General features: G+C 32.6%; 1 protein-coding gene across 1 annotated transcript in view; it reads left to right on the top strand.

The window, feature by feature from the left end:
• LOC139490017 (NADPH oxidase 5-like) overlaps window positions 1–19084 on the top strand; it is a 29787-nt gene extending 10703 nt beyond the window's left edge. The window contains exons 4-14 of the mRNA XM_071276869.1: window positions 256–466; window positions 2090–2478; window positions 3696–3868; window positions 8337–8528; window positions 9418–9550; window positions 10169–10342; window positions 10857–10918; window positions 11860–11916; window positions 12799–13008; window positions 13602–13871; window positions 18563–19084. Of these exons, the coding sequence (XP_071132970.1) occupies window positions 256–466; window positions 2090–2478; window positions 3696–3868; window positions 8337–8528; window positions 9418–9550; window positions 10169–10342; window positions 10857–10918; window positions 11860–11916; window positions 12799–13008; window positions 13602–13871; window positions 18563–18694 (2003 nt within the window). The 3' untranslated portion in view covers window positions 18695–19084. The remainder of the gene's footprint in view (window positions 1–255; window positions 467–2089; window positions 2479–3695; window positions 3869–8336; window positions 8529–9417; window positions 9551–10168; window positions 10343–10856; window positions 10919–11859; window positions 11917–12798; window positions 13009–13601; window positions 13872–18562) is intronic.
• Window positions 19085–22464: the final 3380 nt, after the last annotated feature.

Genomic DNA, 22464 nt, shown 5'->3' with positions numbered 1-22464 from the left:
GACTTCTGTCGAAGAAAGCCTGACACAAGTTTAACAATCCGGTTTACTTCTTAAACGCTTAATATTTCAGAGGATAGAAGACTTTGATCCTTCATTCTTTGTATATGATGATTTAGGGATCAGAATAGTTTAGGAATAAACCATAACCTCCCCCTTGAAGTTAAATTGTCGTTCCTTTATCCGAAATGCATGTTATAAATTGCGTTGTGTTTGTTGTTGTTTTTTTATAGTCACCAATTATTTTAAACATTTTAGGAAGTGGTACAGTGGACAAGTACGAAATGCGGATGGTTTTGAAATCATGTACGGAAGAAAGCTCACTGACTTTGTGCAACGAAGATATAGATGAGTTGACCTCGGTCTTGTTTGAAGACGCGGATGTTGATAACAGCGGTGAAATAACTTTTGATGAATTTCAATCGTCCCTTGAAAAACATCCGGGTATGATTGATGATATGACGTTGAGGTAAATGATTAATTTTGAGGTCGAGAATAGATTGGACTTGCGATATGCATTCTTACAATTCGCCTTTTCAGAATCTAAAGGATTATGGGTATACTAATCTCATTGTTCTTACACCAAAATGAAAATAAAGTTACAAATGCACGTCATTGGTTGAATTTGTATTGTGTATTACGTTTTAAACCAATCACAACGTTTTGGTGTACGCTTTAGGGAATATTACCCAGAATGTTTTAGATTCTTCAACGGCGAACATGGTGTCTTTTGCTGAGCAAAACAATATTTTTTCAAAATAAGTAACATTCTCAACTTAATTTATACAACAAAACATAAATAATATTACAGTTATATGTAGCCAAAATTAATAAAATGCCGACATATTAAGGTCTAGATTTTCAATCAAGTTATCACAAATTGATGAGGAATGCAGATAACTAATGTGGATTTTCATTTAAAAGAAACACATTTGTAAGATTTTAACTGATAATTATTATTATTCCATATTGGTATTATTTTAGTAGGTTTCTCTATATGAATTAGATTTTGAATAAAAAAGCTGAGAAAGTGTTATTCACCGCGCTAAACGTCACGCGCTTTTACATGCAACGTTATGGTAAAATGTTTCATGTAAAAAAAAATGGTATATGTTTGTCATTAGATACATTTTCTTCTCTCGGACTATGGAATAAAACAATTACTGTCTTTTGTTTCGGTAAATATGGGGTTTTATTGACTTTTGAAAAACTGATATTCACTTCGGCCGTCGGCCTCAGTGAATATCATTTTTTTTCAAAAGTAAATAAAACCGCATATTTACCTCATCAAAAGACAGTAATTGTATATTATTTCTACAAGCTGAGATCATCTTTGTTTGTTTTCTAAAGTTTTAAATTGGCATTTTAAGGGAAGGTTACTCTGAAATATTGCATTTTCGATGAAAAAACGCTCGGTGACCCTCTTTTTTCTTTTGATATTTTCATAGCAAAATTTTAAAAACTATCTCTCCGTGTTTTTTTTTTTTTTTACAATTCTATCATTTAGCTCAGCTTTTAATCACATAGTGATGTTTTTTCCTGGATAATCCATACAACATGTGTCATTTTGTCACAACCTGTAGCTTGGGAAAATTATTATATTTTTGACATATCACAATATATACCACGTTTTGGTAAAGTATGAAAAAATAGTATTATTTAATTTATACGCCCATACCAAATTAAATAATCTAATATTCCTTTTTATGCATTATTCAACTATACAAAGTCATGTACGCAACGAAAAGATACAAACAAGCATTTTAAATTTTATGTTAGACATAAGTTAGATATGAAAGAAAACAGACACACACAACAATTGGGTATCGTATCACCTTCAACAATGAGAAACCCCTTTAGCCATTGCATGACAAGATATAAAACAATTTAAAAGATAAAACCACCGGACTTATTTTTGCTGAGACATTAAACGAAAAATGAAAAAATGGCGGACAATAATTTAAAACAACTCTTCTTTAATTTAATGAATCGAGTTTGATTAAATTAATATCATTTTCGTAATAAAGATAAAAAGTTTGTTAAAGTTAAACGATGTTATAACATTAACTTTTCTTTTTTTCTTTTAATATAGTGCTACACATTGGTTCGACATTCGAAAGAGTAACACATGTTCCCAAGGTGCTCGATATTGTTCTAAAGTTTATTGGGAACACAATACTTCAAAAATAGTGTTCATTATACTCTACATAATTGCAAATTTAGGACTTGGTGCTTTTGCTGGCTGGAATCACAATAAATCAAACGGGTTTTTAATTACAGCGAGAGTCTGTGGAATGAATTTAAATTTTAACTGTACTCTTGTTCACGTTCTAATGTTGAGACAGACAATAAATATCGTGAGATCAACGAGAATTGGACGTTATCTTCCATTAGATGAACATTCAGTATTTCACCAGTTCGTGGGAGCTATGATTGGTGTTTATGCAGTTTTTCATACAATAGGACATATTGGGAATGCAAGTGAGTAAAGTGTAACACTCTGTCCCTCCCAACCACTAAAAAACAAACAAACAAACAAATAAAATTAAGTTACCATGAAACTATCTGAAAAGTAATACACAATAAAACTTAGACACTTCACGAGAAAAACGTTAACCAGAATAGTCGACGGTCCTGTATTAAGGATTAATGATCGAGTTGAATTCTCGGAACATTACAAAATCTCGCAAATTGAAACACAGGTATTTATTCGAATTGAAAAGTACCTTATCAAATGGCAAAATCAAAAGTTCAAACACGTCAAACGACTAGTAAACATCGGTCATATTTCAAACCATTTACCATTTTTTAGTCACCGAATTCTTAAAAACGAGAAGTTTTATTTATACGAAAATGGAAGACAAGAAAGATAAAATTTAAAACTATTCCCATTAATGGAATAAAACAACTATAAGCTATATGTATATATAAAAAGTAAAATCACAAAAATAATGAACTCAGAGGAAAATCCAATCGGAAAGTCCATAATCTCATGGTAAATTCAAATGACAAAACACATAAAAAACGAATGGACAAGAACTGTCAGATTCCTGACTTGGTACAGGCATTTTCAAATGTAGAAAATGGTGGATTAAACCTGGTTTTATAGCGCTAGCGCTAAACTTCTCACCTTGTTAACAGTTTCATCAAATTCCGTTATATTCACAATGATGCGTGAACTAAACAGACATAATAAATAATATAGTCAAACTATGGGTACAACAGTCATCATCGTGTTGACGTCAGAAAATAATATACGTCCCACATTTTTGTCGTTCAATGTTTAAGTACGTCTGATCCAGTGACACCTCCACGACAGATGTTATACATCGGATCACCAGTGATGTTGATACAAGGCTGAAAACACATTCTGTATATATAATTCGTCTATATATCAGTCCAACAATGTTAGATATGTCAATTTGCGTAAGTTATTTGTTTGCTCTTCCCTGGCCGGGATTCAAACTCATTCTACTGAGATATCGTGGCTTCGAATCGCCTTGCACTATGTCCGAAGCTCTAGACCACTCGAAAACCTAGCCTCTAAAATAATAAAGTTTTCGATTGCCGGTGCTCTGTAGATAGTTGTATAATTTATTTACGGTCACAATACTTGTCTTCTTATTAGATTATAATTAATATAAATGACGAAAGTACACAGTAATTAAAAATGGTCAATGATTTTGTCCCTTTTGTAGTCTTATTATCAAACGATAGTGTTGCCTTGCTAGCATGGAGGATACTTTTGACAGATATCACAACGTTTGGGTTGATAAATGGAACAGCCTTCATTACTGGGTGGATATTATTGGTTATCCTCCTTATCATGTGTGTTTTGTCGTACCCATCTGTCAGGTCTAGGATATATCAAGTGAGTCGCCATTATATACATGTATCTATATTAGGAAATCCCTCCTTCAAAGGTGCACTTTGTTGCGAATATACATTCTTAAAAAATACAATACCACTGTATTGCGGATTTTGTCGTTATAATATAAAAGAAAAACACTCGCACGACATTTCGATATACATTAAAATCAGAATGACTCTATCCATTGCTGCATAAGACGTTTGACTGCTAAAGATATAATGTATACGTTCTAGGCAATATGAGTTGTCTTTCTTCTTTTGAACAACTTGAATATATAACACTCAATTTAAAATCCAATTATCTAGTTGATTGTGCAAAGAATGAACAACTTTGAAAAATAAGATGATTAATATCTGCGTAAATAAAAGTAAAACTTTGCAACTCAATTGAGTACTTCATTAAATTATATAGCTGGCAGAGGATTCTACTTAAAACAGTTTAATTCGAGGGCAAATTATGTTCCACATCAATTTAAAAAAAAATGAGTGTCGCATGACGAGGCGAACACAAGTCGGTGGAGAGATCTAGAGCACGTTAATGAACAACATAGCATTAATGTTAAAGTACAGATGTATGTTAATCGTAGTTTTTGTAATACATATCACACGGCCGACACTCGGCTAACCGAGAGATAGGTCGGTTAATCTATATTGAGTATGCGGCTATATCGGCGGTTGGTCTGTTAATCGGGTTGGTTATACGTCTGTTAAGAGTAAAACGCACAATTTTACTATTAAAATCTATTTAATATACAGATTTTAGGTACATTATAAGAATCAAATCAAAAAAAGAAAAGTGTCTGACAAAATGATATATATCATAGAACATTTTCCAACTGTAAAAACATTTCATAGTCTGCGCAGTTTTCAGTAAAACTAAAAGGCGTCGCGCAAGTATGTAGTATTTATGCTGTATTTATGCTTATACGCATAGCAATTTTTGTAATGAAAGGCGACAAAAACAATTTTAGATATCATTTAAAGGACACAAAATCGTACTTTGGTTCTAAAATATAAATTGAAATTAGTAAATATTTCATAATTGTAATATAACGTGAGTAATACCATGTTTTAGTGACCATTATGGGAATAAAGTCTGTTAATGGGTTGGACAATTGAAATTGTGTCAGTTAAGAGTTATTTAGCCACGACAATAGTTGTGCTACCTTTATATTTTCCCTTTGAAAAAGTGAAGAATGAGATGCTCTTGAGTAAAAAAAATGACAATACGCTGCAACAGTATCCTTCTAGTAAGAATATTTTAATTTGACTTCCTTTTCATTTTATTAAGGGGTTTGTCACTTCAATATATGGATATGGATTGCCTGCTGGAATATGCATGAATCTATTATTAACGTTTTCTTCAGCCTTAATTTTTGTGTCTGTTCAAAGTAGCACGTTCTCAAATCCGTCCGAAAGTGTCTTTTTAATACAACACAGGGTACATATAACATGTTGTCGTTCTCATATGTACATGATATTTGTCACTGGACGTTAAACTCTAAATCGTCAACATCATCCGATTGGTTCTTTTCTTCTATTACTGAATCATCTGTTGTTTACAAATCAGTCTAAAGAAGTAAATGAAAAGGAGCGAATGCAGCTACATTTGGTTATCTTAAGTTTTAATTCATTTTATTCCGTTTAGTTCCTTTCTACATAAGTGCAGAGGAGAACTGCAGTTGTCCGCATGTAAACTTTTAGCATTTATTACCAATATGAGTACATAGCAATCCGTTACTGTTTCAACACCCAGGGGTGTTTCATGTCTTTATTCTCAAACAGTTATTATTTTTTTCTATCTTTTTTATGCCCCACCTACGCTAGTAGAGGGGCATTATGTTTTCTGGTCTGTGCGTCCGTCCGTCCGTCCGTTCGTCCGTCTGTCCCGCTTCAGGTTAAAGTTTTTGGTCAAGGTAGTTTTTGATGAAGTTGAAGTCCAATCGACTTCAAACTTGGTACACATGTTCCCTATGATATGATCTTTCTAATTTTAATGCCAAATTAGAGATATTACTCCAATTTCACGGTCCAATGAACATAGAAAATGATAGTGCGAGTGGGGCATTCTTGTACTGAGGACACATTCTTGTTTATTAATGCATCACTTCCTACTGTCCTTATTTATTATTCTATATATTCTGTGTTTCCATCCAGATTCTCGTGTATACAATGAGGGTCTGGATTGGGGGTGTTGTTTATTTCTATATTCTTTAAATTGTCTGTTACTTTTCTCTACATTTTATTTTATCTTACTCATTATTATTTCTTTATTCTTTATATATGCTAGCATCCCAATATATTTTACTTACTGATGTTTAGTTACATTACGACGTTTATCTCTGATTTATATACTGGTTAATACCAATTTAGATACAAATTAGTGTCATTCATGACAACCTAAAAAGAATCCACATGATATATGCGACCATTCTTGGGTGAAATCAATATGTGTAGATTATAACATGCCCTTTTCTATATTAGCCCTGGTATCATCCCGAGACTCCCATATCGGCCTCGAGGCTTTAGCCGAGGGCCGATATGGGTCGAGGGATGATACCAGGGCAAATATGGAAAACTATGTTATAGTCTTTAAGCTATTTATCACATATTTAAGTGTTGCAGAAAAGAGGGAAAAAAGGTCAATTATAACAATTTAATGAAACATAACAGGTAAATCTTAAAAATTTATCCGTATCCGTAACAAATATGTGATAAGATATAAATATTAACACATAGCTGAGAGGGTGATAGAGCAGATTGGGTCCTGAGAAAACATTGTCATCCGCGGCGAAGCCAAGGTTGTCAATGTTTTTTTCGAGGGATACCGATCTGCTCTATCACCCTCTCAGCTATGTGATATTTGATTTATTATAATGAATGTCCTATCATCATTTTCTTTAACAGATGAGTTTTATTATAAAGTATTTTCTATGTAGTCACGTACTTGACAGCGTAACGGGTATTTGAAAAATCATCAGAAGTGAAGTAAATAGACAATAGTAGTGCATTGACTTGACATATAAACGATACAAGGATTAGGCCCGAAACGGGAAAAAAAGCTCTGCTATCAAGAAAAAAAATATTTTCAATTGTTGTTATTTTGTTATTGTTATTTATTTTATTTAAATTTTGGGTAAATACCCCTTTCAAAAGGCCTCATATCTGGCTGAGAAATATACATCACAATGAACATGATAAAATGTGCATCACCAGTTGAAACCCATCGATGGTGAACGAATGCATTTAATATCAACAATAAGCATAACACACACTGATTTATAGGTTTTAAAGTAAAAATATTAACAAGTGAAATACGTTTTTCCAACAATTGTAAAAGAAATAAGTTGAGTCGTTCCACGCTTCGTTGTATAGTAAATTAGAACTTTAAGCATTGTCTATAAAATAACTTGATGTAGATTCAATTCATTGTCGTTTAAACTGCCGATTTTTGATTGCTCTAGCCGAGAGGGTGACATTCCAAAAAATTGTCACCCGCTCAGCCATGTGATAGAGTAAATTAACACCTTCGTATTAGGCAATCAAAATATGGCATTTTAACATGATGTATAATAATACTTTAATAATACACTTTTTTATATCAGTTTTCAATATTCATGGCCTAAATTCATTGTTCATGTCAGTGTTTCCGTATATATTATGTTTCATTGCTCATGTGTTGTTTCCGTATATTTTAGCCACTCGTCTTGAGCCTACCCATTTGATCCGATAACACCCCATACAGCAATAAAATTATACGTTTATTGCCATTCATAACTCTTAACAGACCAATTAACAGACCGGGTTTTATACATCCGACCCATTAACAGACCAGGTTTTAAATAAAGATTGATTTATGTCACCAAAGTACAAATTTTTGTGTAGATTTTTCACACAATGATATCAATTTGGTTGACAAACATAATGCCTGTCTTTGTTCGATGTTCAAAATATCGTATATAAGTAAATTCAACCAACGTGTCTTTTTGTGTACATTTTGTGTGTGTAAAATGTGTATAAATTTATTGATGAGTAACACGCCTTTTCATTTTATAGATCGTACATCGAAGCTAGAAAAATGATAATTACACCACTGGATTCAGTACATTGAATTGTTTTGTTAGACATGAATTATTTTTATGATAAGCATATATTTAAAAAGTTATACAATGAAACCTGCAGAATTTCCAATGATTTCCTCGATAACACCTGATTAACAGACCTTAGCCAACCCGATTAACAGACCCACCTCCGATATAGCCACATACTCAATATAGATTAACCGACCAATCTCTCGGTTAGCCGATTGTCGGCCGTGTATCAGAACTAATTAAAACTGACATATTCCGAAGCATACATTCTTACGTAAAATATTGCCGACGGAAAGACGCTTGTTTACTGTTTCTAAAGGTCATATAATTAAACTTCTTTTCCTAGAATACAGACTGTATAATTATATGATATTTCAGGTATTTTTCTACCTCCATTTTCTGTGTATACCATTTTGGATTCTGTTGATAATCCACTGTAAGCATTTTTGGATGTGGATTTTGGTACCAGGTACTATATTCCTAATAGAACAGATCTATAGAGTCAAGTGGATAAAACAGCTTCGTTACGGTGTAACATATATAGAGAAAGTTACGTTACTGCCTTGTGGGGTAAGTGTATAAAATGCCTTGTAAGTGTAGTTAAGGTGGTACCTAACACTACAGGGAGATACAGTAACTCTGTAAAGTCAGCTAAACGTTTTAATTACGTTGTGTTGTAAAAGAAATATTAAGCTTCTCAATGATCACAATTGGTGTTTGTCAAATTGCTAAATAACCAGTGTATTTTTTTCTGACAAAACGATTGGTTCAAAATTTTTTAAATGTTTAAATTTTTTATTAAAGTCTCAAAGTAAATACTTTGACAAAATTTTATGAAAATTAAACGAGCCTAATTAATTTTAGTGAAAGTGTTGGGTACCACCTTAAGACATCACACAGTTACTGCCGTGTGTTGATTATAACGTTTAGCAAGTAGCGTACATTTAACTGCCTTTTATTGTAAGATCACAAAGTAATGCAAGTGCTTCGTGGTGAAAATTTCAAAAACTTGGGTTACTACCTAGGTAGGAACGTTAAAGTAAATGCGTGTTTGTCGGGAGATGTAGATGCGAACAAATAATTTGTTGCTGATTGATGGAGCTAACAATGGCTACAGCATTTCAAAGTGTAGATGTAACCTCATCTTAAACGGATGTCGTGGAAATGGTTTAAAGTTACATTTAACACTGCTCTGATAACTATGGTAGTTTTCAAGAGGTATATTAACAACAAACCGGGAAACGAAAATTATTTATTGTCGTGTGGGATGTATAAATTCTCTGCTACGTCCGGTATGTTTTTGTTAGATACTTTGATGCTTTGTATCGCTGAATAAGTAGATTCGTATATATGTATATAAAATCACTTTTTAATATGACAAACATTGCAGATTTATTTTTTATATGTATCTTACTATGAACGTATTTTAAACCATTAACGTATTGCATATATTTTATAGGTTACACATCTTGAGATATCGAGACCTAAGATATTCGACTTCCAGCCTGGTGACTACATGTATTTACAGATTCCTGACATTTCACCGTATGAGTTCCACCCCTTCACGATCAGCAGTGCGCCAGAAATGAAAGGTATTTCCTTAATTAAATCTGAATCAATAATAGTCCAAATATCTGTCAAAAACAAGGACGAGCGACCATCCTTAGTGGGGTATTCAACACTTTGTCTACACTAGATTTGTCTCACTGAATTTAAAAGAAAATCTTAACAAAACATTTGTGTTTGAAAGATTTGGGTGTTGACAGAGAATTGAAATATCTTATTATTTGGTTATAATTGATAATTTTTAACATTGCTATTCTTGAAAGATGGAAACACGAACACTATTAAAAAAATGCATGGCCTTTTTCTGATTGTCACGTATCTTATTGACATAAAGAGATCAAATATTAAAGTCAAATCTTATAATTTAATTCTGAATCAATGGCAACAGAAAAACAATCATAAAACGCTAATGAAGTCACACGGTCACATGACACAATTTTATCTATGGGCTGATAGACAAAAAACTTTCAGGCAAACTAAAGACGTGTCACATTCAACATTAAAGTATTTAGAATATGACACACGACTACACTGAGGCAGTATCCGACTACACTGAGGCAGTATCTGACTTTATAGAAACAATAAACCAGAAAATAACAATATTCTAACATGCTTATTAATGAGTGCCTTTCTTAAATTTCCAGACAGACTATGGTTACACGTGCGTACAACAGGAAATTGGACAAAAGATCTGTACCAATACCTATCTAGGTACGATCCAGGAGAGGAATGTGAGGTTGAGGCTGAGACGCCTATGATGACGACATTGCAAATGAAACGAAAAGAACAGCAGCCTAATAGACGAAAGTCGATTATAGGTCTGCATTAAAAATGTGTCTATATCAAAATTTGAAAAAAAGAGATTTCTTAAATATATCGTTTATGATGAGATACTGGGGTTAATTATAAATGTGTGCTGTTACAAAGGACTGTTTTGTTGAATCGTTTTTTTACAAGAATTTGGCAGCTTCGTCACAAAATGATATTCATAAATGTACAAAATGTATAGTTCACATGGGCTATTCGTATCGGCAATTTGATTTTATAACTGACTATGCGGTGTGGGCTATGCTAATTGTTTAAGGTCGTACGGTAACCTATAGTTGTTAATATCTGTGTCATTTTGGTCTCTTGTGGAGAGTTATTGCATTGGCAATCATACCACATCTTCTTTTCTTATAAATAAATAAGTTCTGACGAAGGAAAAAAACATACCCCACCCCCATTTGAAGTTAAATAGCTGCTCCATATCATATCTTATATTTTGTTCTTACCCATAAATTATATTTTAAAAATAACATCATTTGACCTTCAAACCTTCATCTGTTTCAGATAGATTAAATGGTCTAATGACAAACATAAGAAGAAGAGGAACAATCGGGAGTTTAGACGGGGTACGTATATAAACCACGGGGTCACAGTAATTAGACTTATCAGTGACGCTAGGATAAACAAAAAGTCAAAAGGGTCAAATAAAATCGAAGAGTATAGGAATACATAAGTGCTGACTACCGGCCGGCTGATATACTTTTCACGCGGAAATCTCCATCAGCAATGCCATCGACCGTGTGGTTATCAATAAACTCAGTGTAGGTGTCCTAGGATTAAAATTGTGTACTATAGACTAGCACTTCGTCTTGATAGCGGTCGACTGAAGATATTTTTTATATTTTTTTTATTTAGCGTTGACTTTTATTACAATAGAAGGTAGATTTCACGGAAAGACAACGTTAAAAATCGAACATTTGGATATGCATGTAAACATATTGCTCTATATATGCGTTTATAAATACCGATTAAAACAATATTAACATGGTAACCCCCGCCAATGGAGGATTTGAAGAGATTTTTTTAAGTTATTTTATTCATTATTTACAAGCTTAGATGGATGCTTTCAGTTATCGACAAGGTTTGAAATAAATCATGCAAAATGAATGATATGTGTCTAACAGCATACAATCTATGAGGTGTGTACTTAGCTACCAGGTGAGCGATACAATTATTGTCGGGGAGACAACCATACATTCACAAGCGACAAAACGCATAGGTATTAGTTACTATACATGTAGGTCATCGTACGATCTCCAACTTCGAAAGCCTAGTATACTACATAGCAAGCTGTAACAGAAATCGACAAGACACAATGTAAAACAATTAAACGTGAAAAAAAGTATGATTGCCAATGAGACAACTCTCTACAGAGACCATATGACAAAGAATTTATCAACTATAGGTCACCGTAAGGCCTTTAACAATATGTAAACCCATACCCGCAGCAATTATCTGTAATATTTACATTTTTGAAGCATTTATTCAATCTGGAAGTATTTTGTAGGAAGAAATAGCAAGGCTAAAGAGAATTAAAATGAAAATAAAATCCGTCAAAATAAGAGTAAGTATATAACGTATGACTATCAATGGATATCCTTGTTTTAAATAGGTTCGCTTGATTATAAAGGGCAATATTCTTTTCTTTCTGCTGAAGTATAAGATAAACTGATTAAATACACATATGGATATTGTACTACTGTTCATCTATTACATTGTAATATAAATACAATTGAACGGCTTTTAATTCCCATTATTTGACAGTCACATATTTATCATTGCTTTCTCACATTGATAACCCCCTTCCATATTGTATGTTAGATGCACAAACCACATTGAATTTACTTCAAACAAAACACTTTTACATAATGCTTTTTTCAGTACAATATCTTTTTTAAAACCAGAATTAAAGGATTTCATTCGTAATTACTGGACTTGTACATTTGTACCATGTCAACTGGAATCCTATTGCAATAATTTAACACAATAAGATATCGATGCAACCATGTTATCCTTTACGAATGTAGTTTGTCTTTGTCTGAAATCCAATTGGTTTGAATTATAGGACTCTTTTAATCCACTCGTTATAACACCATTAGTGTGTTTTTAGAACCACACACTTTATTAATTTCATGAACAATGAATATATATATATGAATCATTTGTAAAAATGAATGCAAACAAAATTAAAAAAAAATTGTATCGGAAAATACTTTCACCAAAAACTTTGCACACCATATGCTATAGAAAATAAATATGTGATCCTTCAACACCAATAATACTCTTTTTTAAATAAAAAACAATTATTATCTGAATTTGTGAGTTATTGGAATCCGTTGCTTAAAAAGCACAACTCTCAAAAACAATCGAAAAAATTTCACCAATCAAAACTCATCTTTTTATTCTTCTTAAATGTTCTTATTATCAATACAATTTATATTACTAGTGTTTCCTAGATGGACCATTCGGAACAGCATCACGTGAAGCCTTGACTACAGAACACGCCATTTTGATTGGTGCAGGAATTGGCGTCACACCAATGGCTTCCATTTTACAAAGCATTATTCATCAGATTAAACGAAACAAACGGAAGTGTCCCAAATGTACACATTGTTGGTATGACGATAATCAAGAAAATATGTTAAAGATGAAAAAGGTAAACTTCAGATTGCGCATGTATGATATATGTTTCATAAAATCCTACTCCTCCTTCAAAGGAGCACAAACACAATTTCATGTTGAGCGGGGATATTCAGCCAACTGAAGTGTCCAAATGATATGATAGTTAAGAGAATATGATAGAGGGGAACACTTGCCTACAAATTTCTTTAGTATCTAGATATTCATTGTAAATTTAAACTTTGTTTGATATAGTTTTTTAAGTTCGATAAGGTTTATAAAATGTTTGAAATGGCGTTTAACATTGTTTAATAAAACTGCAAGATAACATTTCAAGTCTTTCAAGCTTTTCAAGCTATTCCAAAAGTAAAGTCTGATGGATGTTATTTTTTCCTTATAGGTTCCTTTGTTATTCTGTGGTTAACATGTTGTTATGTACTATCATATTTGTTATATGTATGGTATGTATATTGGCGTTTGTTTCCAGCTCAGTGTTTATGTTGTTGCATTGTTTTCCTCTTGTAGATGGCGTTTCCCTCGGTTTTGGTTTGTGACCCGGATTTGTGTTCGCGTAATCTATGTATGGCTATTGAACAGCGGTAAACTTATAATTGTTGCCTTTATTTATAGGTAGATTTTATTTGGATAAATAGAGATCAACGTTGTTTTGAATGGTTTGTACGTGTTTTAAACAACTTAGAAGTGGAACAGTCTTTAGCAGGCTGGGAAGAAGACAAATTTGTTGACCTACATCTTTATATGACCTCTGCAGTAAAAAAGACGCATATGGAAGGGGTTGGTTTACAACTGGCGTTGGATTTGGTACATAAAAAGGAGCGAAAAGATTTTTTCACTGGATTAAAAACAAAAACTCAGGCAGGGCGACCTGACTGGGACAAGGCAAGTACTTGAAGTATATTATGAGACAGATCAAGATTATTCAGACCCCCTTACGGCTGAATAAAAATATTTTTGTTTGTTTGACTGATTTATACTGCCGATAGCCCTAACTGTTTTACGGACTATCCTCTGCCAAACGATCCTGGATCCTCACAGATAGTATAGCTAGATGATTTAGGAAATGTTTAATTAAGTCTTTCCACTTTTCTGTGGAAAGACTTATTGTTTTTGTTCTGATTATTATTAAGTCTTTCCACTTTTCTGTGGAAAGACTTATTGTTTTTCTTCTGATTATTATTTTTTTTTTTTTTTCCGCCAAATTTTGTTCTTGCGCAAAATGTTTGTTTCGCAATATGTCGCTTAGATATTTCTCATATGGTATCGTATAGTTTATGCGCTTTTAAATTTCACCCTGCTAAGGCGAACCATTTTCTATGTAAGAGTTATCTCCCATTTCACTGTTTATCCTCTGTGTGCATCTCCTCCGTAACAAAAAAAGATAGCGACAAAATTCTTTTTACAAATTGTTCGTTACATCCTCAGTAATTTTTGGCGTATTTGGATCGAAGCGATTCGATGAAATTTTATAGGAGTTATCTACCTTTACAAAATAAATTTGTCGGTATGTTTATTTAACTCATAAACAGTTAACCGTATAACCCTGGAATGTTTTTATTTGAGTCCCCTAGGTCCTTACTTAGAAAATGAGGTCAAGGTCAAAGGTCAAGGTCAAGTTCTCAATTGTGACTTTTGCTTGTTTTTGCATTTTCTCTGACACTTTGAGAGATACATATAAAAGAACAAGTGCAAAATGTCAGCTTTATTGTAGTGAAGATATGCTACATTTAGTCTTATACAATTAAATGGCATCTTATAGGAGTTGATGCCCCTGAAATGTCTTGATATGAGGTTATTTAATAATAACTTCAATTAAATTCATTATAAAGACATTTGACCTCATACAAAAGGTTAAGTGACAAATGACCTTGAAAAATGGCTACCGGAAGTGACCTTGGGAAAACCGGAAGTAGCTTTTTTTGCAATTTTTTCACATAAAAGTACTCAGAATCCATATATTTTGTCATAAAGATACATGAACAGATAACTAAAGACTAAAAATGACTTCCAACAAACCGGAAGTGGCCAATTATCTCCCATTCTACATTCAAAAGTATATATAAACTATATATTTTTGGAATCAGTGTGAAAGAAGCTATCATATGAGACCGGATGTGACATTCATTTCACCGGAAGTAGCATATTATCTCCCTTATATCACTGAAAAAGATAATTAAACCATTATTTATCACATCAGTATGAAGAAACTACCTTCTTATCCAAATTTCTTTGGTGTGGAAAGACTTTCAATTGTTCTCTGAACAATTGGTTTTTAATTATTATTATTATTATTTTTTTTTTCTTCCGCCAAATTTTGTTCTTGCGCAAAATGTTTGTTTCGCAATATGTCGCTTAGATATTTCTCATATGGTATCGTATAGTTTATGCGCTTTTAAATTTCACCCTGCTAAGGCGAACCATTTTCTATGTAAGAGTTATCTCCCTTTTCACTGTTTATCCTCTGTGTGCATCTCCTTCGTAACAAAATAAGAAAGCGACAAAATTCTTTTTACAAACTGTTCGTTACATCTTCAGTAATTTTTGGCGTATTTGGATCGAAGCGATTTGATGAAATTTTAAAGGAGTTATCTACCTTTACGGAATAAATTTGTCGGTATGTTTTCTAAACTCCTAAACCGTTAACCGTATAACCCTGGAATGTTTTTATTTGAGTCCCCTGGGTCCTAACTTAGAAAATTAGGTCAAGGTCAAAGGTCAAGGTCATATTTTAGATTTTTATAAGTTTTTCATTTCCATATAATTCTTGAACGGTTATAGATACAAAAAAATTAAGCAGTGAAAAATGCTTGGTACTTTAAGGGGCAACTTTTTTACATTATGACTATATTGATTTTACCATCATATAAGGGACATAACTCCCATCGATGGTTTTTAAAAAGCCATTTTTAGGCAAAACTCTTAAACAAAAGGTCCTTGACCCATAGGGTCTTTTGCAATGACCTTGACGAAGGTCACAAGGTCAAAGGTCAAGGTCATCAAATTATGTGGTTTTGGCACTATTTAAACAGTTATATGAGTGTTTGAATTTCAACCAACCAACCAATCAATCAATCAATCAATCAATCAATCAATCAATCAATCAATCAATCAATCAATCAATGTTTCCGTTTCATGTGTTTGATACGGGATTCAAGGTTTCTTTTTTTCCGCTTGTTTTAATTGAGCCTATCAAACGTGTTTAACCAACATGTTTAACCAACATGTTTAACCAACGTGTTTAACCAACATGTTTAACCAACATGTTTAACCAACGTGTTTAACCAACGTGTTTAACCAACCAACCAACCAACCAACCAACCAACCAACCAATCAATCAATCAATGCATGTTTCCGTTTCATATGTAAATACGGGATCCAAGATGGTTTTTTTTCGCTTGTTTAAATTGAGCCTATCAAACGTGTTTAACCAGCCAACGTGTTTAACCAACATGTTTAACCAACGTGTTTAACCAACCAACCAATCAACCAATCAATGCATGTTTCCGTTTCATGTGTTAAATACGGGATCCAAGATGTTTTTTTTTCGCTTGTTTAAATTGAGCCTATCTAACGTGTTTAACCAGCCAACGTGTTTAACCAACGTGTTTAACCAACATGTTGAACCAACCAACCAACCAACCAACCAACCAACCTATCAACCAACCAACCAATCAACCAACCAACCAATCAACCAACCAACCAATCAACCAACCAACCAATCAACCAATCAATGCATGTTTTCGTTTCATGTGTTAAATACGGGATCCAAGATGGTTTTTTTTCGCTTGTTAAAATTGAGCCTATCAAACGTGTTGAAAGTACGTGTTTAAACTACGTGTTTAACCAGCATGTTTAACCAACGTGTTTAATCAACCAACCAACCAACCAACCAATAAATCAATGCATGTTTCCGTTTCATATGTTAAATACGGGATCCAAGATGGTTTTTTTTTCGCTTGTTTAAATTGAGCCTATCAAACGTGTTTAACCAGCCAACGTGTTTAACCAACGTGTTTAACCAACATGTTTAACCAACGTGTTTAACCAACCAACCAACCAATCAATGCATGTTTCCGTTTCATTTGTTAAATACGGGATCCAAGATGTTTTTTTTCGCTTGTTTAAATTGAGCCTTTCCAACGTGTTTAACCAGTCAACGTGTTTAACCAACGTGTTCAACAAACATGTTTAACTTACGTGTTTAACCAACCAACCAACCAACAAACCAACCAATCAATCACTTAATGTATGTTTCCGTGTCATGCGTTTAATACGGGATGCAAGGTCTCTTGAGGTCTTTTTCCCCTTGTTCTAAGTGACCCTATCAAACGTGTTTAATCAACCAACCAACAAACCAACCAACCAACCAATCAATCAACCAACTAATCAATCAATCAATATGTATGACTGTTTATTTATGACAGTTTATTGAAGGAACAAACTCTCAATTATTCAAGAAAATTTTTATTTTATTATTGTTCTTACGCCTCTTCTGAAAAAAAAATCCACATATTCTCTGAAACTACAAGTCCAATCGACCTGAAAATTTGCAGTCAGCAGGGCATACATGTACTGAAGGTTCATAAAAAAACTTTTTGCAGATATCTCTCAAGACTTTTCCTAGAAAAAAGAAATGGCAATGCAGTAAAAATCGCTTGCTAGGTCCGTCAATCTCAGTAAAAACCTACAATAAAATGTCCGCTCCGAGATTGAAATACTAATCTGTGTTACAAACAGGTGCTGAAAAATGGACATTATCAAAAAATAATCATTAAATGTGTTTTAAAGTTACACCGGATCGATTAAATCCAAAACATGCACTGCTGGTGAACTGTGATCAAAATGTCAATTTCCTACAATGACAAAAGAAATTACATTGTGTACATTCCATCTCTAGACTTGTTGTCTGTTCAAGGTCCCGACCTAAAATGAAATTAAAAGACTAAGTTTTTCTTAATATAAACCCGCGTCACGTGATGTCTCCTCAATCTTGCGCGCGCGCTGTATCTAAAATAAAAGAAAAACTTTCCAAACTAAACATGACACTTCTCCGGTAACATAATAATATAGACCCCATACCAAAGCAAACAAACAAACAAATAAACAAATACCCCCCCCCCCCTTTTTCCAAATCAATCAATAAAAAAAAAATCAATTATCCATTCATCAGAGGGGAAAGACTGCCTAACAATTGTTTTCAAAACAATTGCTTTATATTTATAATAATAAATTGTTTAAAAATATATTCTGTGTATGTAGAGATAGATGTTTTTGATTGAAGTTAAACATACTTTTTATTTGAAGAAAAAAAAACGACCCTATGCAGGCCTCTACCCCAATACAAATTGGTTAAGTTATAAATCTGTACCAGAAGTCAAAATATAAATGAAACACTGAAAGCAAAAGGCACACACAGTTAACTTTAAACGAAATTGTTGTAAATCATTGAAACTATGAATGTACATTAATCTTATTATCACGACAAAAATGATAAAAAACATAACATACAAGACAAATTCATGTATTCTTTCAAGTTATAAATGAGTTTAACTGAACTGTTCATTCTATTGCAGCTTTTTGGAAAGTTTTCTGGACAAAATAAAGGAAAGAAAAAGGTTTTCTTCTGTGGACCAAAAGTAATGTCAGATACTCTTAAGAAAGTTTGTGAAAAATATTCATTTGCTTTTGCAAAAGAAAATTTCTGATGAAATACATGTATAACGATAACTCACAGCGGTGCCCCTACGAAAGGAAAATATGTAGAGCAAACAGACATTATAACTACTAAGTAGTTGAACAAAAAGTTGGATTATATCTAAGAATGGAATACTGTAAATTGTAATTTTATTTACAATGTAGGTGTAAAAGGCTATTGTGTAAAACAACTTACAATGATTAACCAATCGGTTTGGTACTCGTGTATAGCTTTGCATACTGTTTACGGGAGTACCACTGGGTGAAAGCACGGACAACAAGAATTAGGGAGATAACTGACATTAGTCGTTATGTATATGTTTTGTGACTGTATTGCATTGTTTTACATGCATGTTAATTGTATGCATGTACTGTATTATGATAAAATATTTTCTTATTTATTTATCTTATATATCTATGGACTCCTTTTGCACATCAAAAGAGGGACGAAAGATACCAAAGGGACAGTCAAACTCATAAATCTAAAATAAACTGACAACGCCAAGGCTAAAAATGAAAAAGAAAAACAGAAAAACAATAGTACACATGACACAACATAGAAAACTAAAGAATACACAAAACGAACCCCACCAAAAACTAGAAGTGATATCAGGTGCTCCGGAAGGGTAAGCAGATCCTGCTCCACATATGGCACTCGTCGTGTTGTTAATGTGATAACAAATCCGGTAACTTGTACTACTGTGAGTTTTATTTAAATAAAAATCACAGTTTACAAGTTAAATAGTAATGGGTTTGTAAGTTTACAAGTTTACAAGTTAAATAGTAATGGGTTTGTAAGTGTTGTTTATTCTTTAGTTTTTTATGTTGTGTCGTGTGTGCTGTTGTTTGTTTGTCTTTTTCATTTTTAGCCATGGCGTTGTCAGTTTGTTTTAGATTTATGAGTTTGACTGTCCCTTTGGTATCTTTCGTCCCTCTTTTGTAATAGTCGTGGTTTTATCATGCATATTATTAAGCATTTTCGACACGTATGACACAGTTTCACAAATAACGTCAATATGAAGCATTAATTTATGATAGGAGTCAACCATCTCGAATATTTATATAATCATGTTCGACATCTTCCTTCTTCATATATTACTGCTGTATAGCCATTGTAATCTTTGTAAAATCATATTTGCACTCAATCAGAATCGATATTTGTCAAGTTACATTTTCAAGATTGCGTATATATCGAATGAAACTAAATCTCTGCACCATAAAAACTTACAACCACATAGGCAAAACAAAACCAACGGATGTCAAAAATGCGCCACACGAATTCAACCATAAAACGAATATTGAATCATGTTCCACTGAAGGGGTCATTAGTTCTTACCATCCATTTTTAAAACAAGGCAAACAATCTAGGAACACGATTAGTTAAAAAACGAAGAAAGAAACGAGACAACTGCAGGACCCCCCAAAAAAACATATACACATATACAAACTGTTACCACACCCTTAACCTATGACAGTTGATAGTATAAACATCAATTTAAACCAAGGGTAATATCAGGTTCTCGAACAGTAAAAATAACCTTATTAGCATTGCATGGATACTCGTTGTATTTTCAGATTTGAAAAGATGAGAATCGCCTTTTTTGTGTAATGACGTTAGGTTTACATCGAGGTGTGGATATTGAATACTTTGATAGGGAAATGTTTGAACGAACAGTGAAAAAGTCCAGTATATACGTTGTCAAAACACCGAGTAAACTTTTGAAAATGGGTCTTTGTATTGAATTATCGAAAATATTGCACCAATAATCTACAGGCATAATTTCATTTCTTAACTGTTTGTACATTAAAAAAAAGGATACTCCATTATTGACCAAATGACCATAGAAGTTAGCAACAATAGCTCACCGTACGGCAGTCAGAACAACATCTATCCAACATACATTGTTGTTTTAAAATGTTTTGAAAAAATATGTAAGGAGAACTATCTTTTCTTGGAAAATTAAAATGTTATACGCTTTACTTAGAATTGGAATTATATCAATAAACTGCACTGTGATATGGTCACGTTGGTCTTTTCCTATCGGTAGTAAAGTTCTCACTGTGCCATAGTCGAATGTCCGTCTTGTCTATACAGGATGTACAAGAAAATGCATGCAACCACAATCGGTCTTAGTGGGTACGTTTAATCCAGTGGATGTGTTAAGAAAGTGCCACACTCTGTGCACGATAATTGCAACAATTTTTTGAGGTCGATGCCACGGGTGGTGGAGATTTATCTCCCAGAGGGTATCAGCAGCCCAGTAGTCAGCATTTCTGTGTTGATTTGAGTTATCATTGATATGTTCATTATTATAGATTAAGTTATAGATAATGCATATTTTAAGGTTTTTCTTGTCGTAGAACACACCGAGGGGTGTCAGGATCAGACTTGGGGTAATTGTAATTGTAATCGTTAATCAGCTGTAATTGATTACAATTTTTCAAGTAATCATTGTAATCATTAATCAGCCCAAAATCTGATTCCATGTAATTTAATTTAATCAATTACTTTTCAAAATGCCCTGTAATCCTGATTACATTTTGATTACATTCTGATTACAATGAAAAAAATCTTGAACTGTGTTTATGGTCAATAAATGAACCTTTTTGTTATTCTTATTTAATAAATATTTAACAAGTTAAGATAGTTTGGTTTACTTTATCAAGCATGTGAATTGATTTGTATACTTCAGTAAAAATAAAATATTACAATATTAAAAAGTCATCATTAGCCTAAGAAGGCCTTAGTAAAAGATATTGTACATATATTCACAATTTAAAGATGTACATATAATAAAAAAATATATATATTTAAGCAATTTTATACTTTTCTTTAACCCTGATTTATATTTTTTTTGTTAATATTGTGATAATTGTCAACTTTGAATTGAAAGGTAGGAAACCAATTAAGGTTTATTTTTATTGCAATTTCCAATTGAGTATACATGTATATAGCTGTAGGCCAATATATTTGATAAAAGATTAGTCAAACATGAGAAAATTTATCTAATTAGCACAAACTAAATTAAAAGTTGAACACATATCTTGTTTAAAATAAGCAAATGTTTGTATGTACTTGGACTGGACATGTAAAATGCATTGACTCATAGTACTTGTATTTTGTTTCCAATTTGTTAAAACAATTCTATTAAATTTTTATATAATTTTTATCTGGTAACTTTATTTCATCCATATTTTAACTTCCAAAAACTGCACCTTGAAATACATATGAAGTCTGGAAGAGGTCAGAAGACAAACAACAAACTCTTTATAAAGCCATATTCAATTGAAGTCAAAATAATTCAAAGATCAATGATGATAAAGTCTAATGGGTGACACAATGTTCATGTATGTCTTTAGTGAACTTTTGTGGTTTATTAAATAGATGAAGTTTGAAGTTATCATTTTAAAATATATAAAACAAAATCCTTTTTAAAAAGAATTATAGTTATATATAAAAACGTTAAATCATTCACATCATTCAAAATGTTTTTGTTTTTTTCAATTCATTGTAATCAGATGTAATCGTGATTACTTTGCCAATGTAATCATTAATTAAATCAGACACTTTCAGAAATGATGTAATCATTAATTTAATTTAATCGTACAAATGACAAAGTAATTGTAATTTAATCAATTACATTGAAAGTAATCAGACCCATCTCTGGTCAGGATTAATCAAATGAAAGACCGACCGTAGGTTTCTTTTACATCTATCATCGATTGAACTTTTAAAAATAAATTTCCAAATCGGCAACAAAAAACGACGAATAAAATTTTT

The sequence above is a fragment of the Mytilus edulis genome, chromosome 9 (genome assembly GCF_963676685.1).
Source record: "Mytilus edulis chromosome 9, xbMytEdul2.2, whole genome shotgun sequence".
Taxonomy (NCBI): domain Eukaryota; kingdom Metazoa; phylum Mollusca; class Bivalvia; order Mytilida; family Mytilidae; genus Mytilus; species Mytilus edulis.
This window is presented reverse-complemented; position numbering and strand designations above follow the sequence as displayed.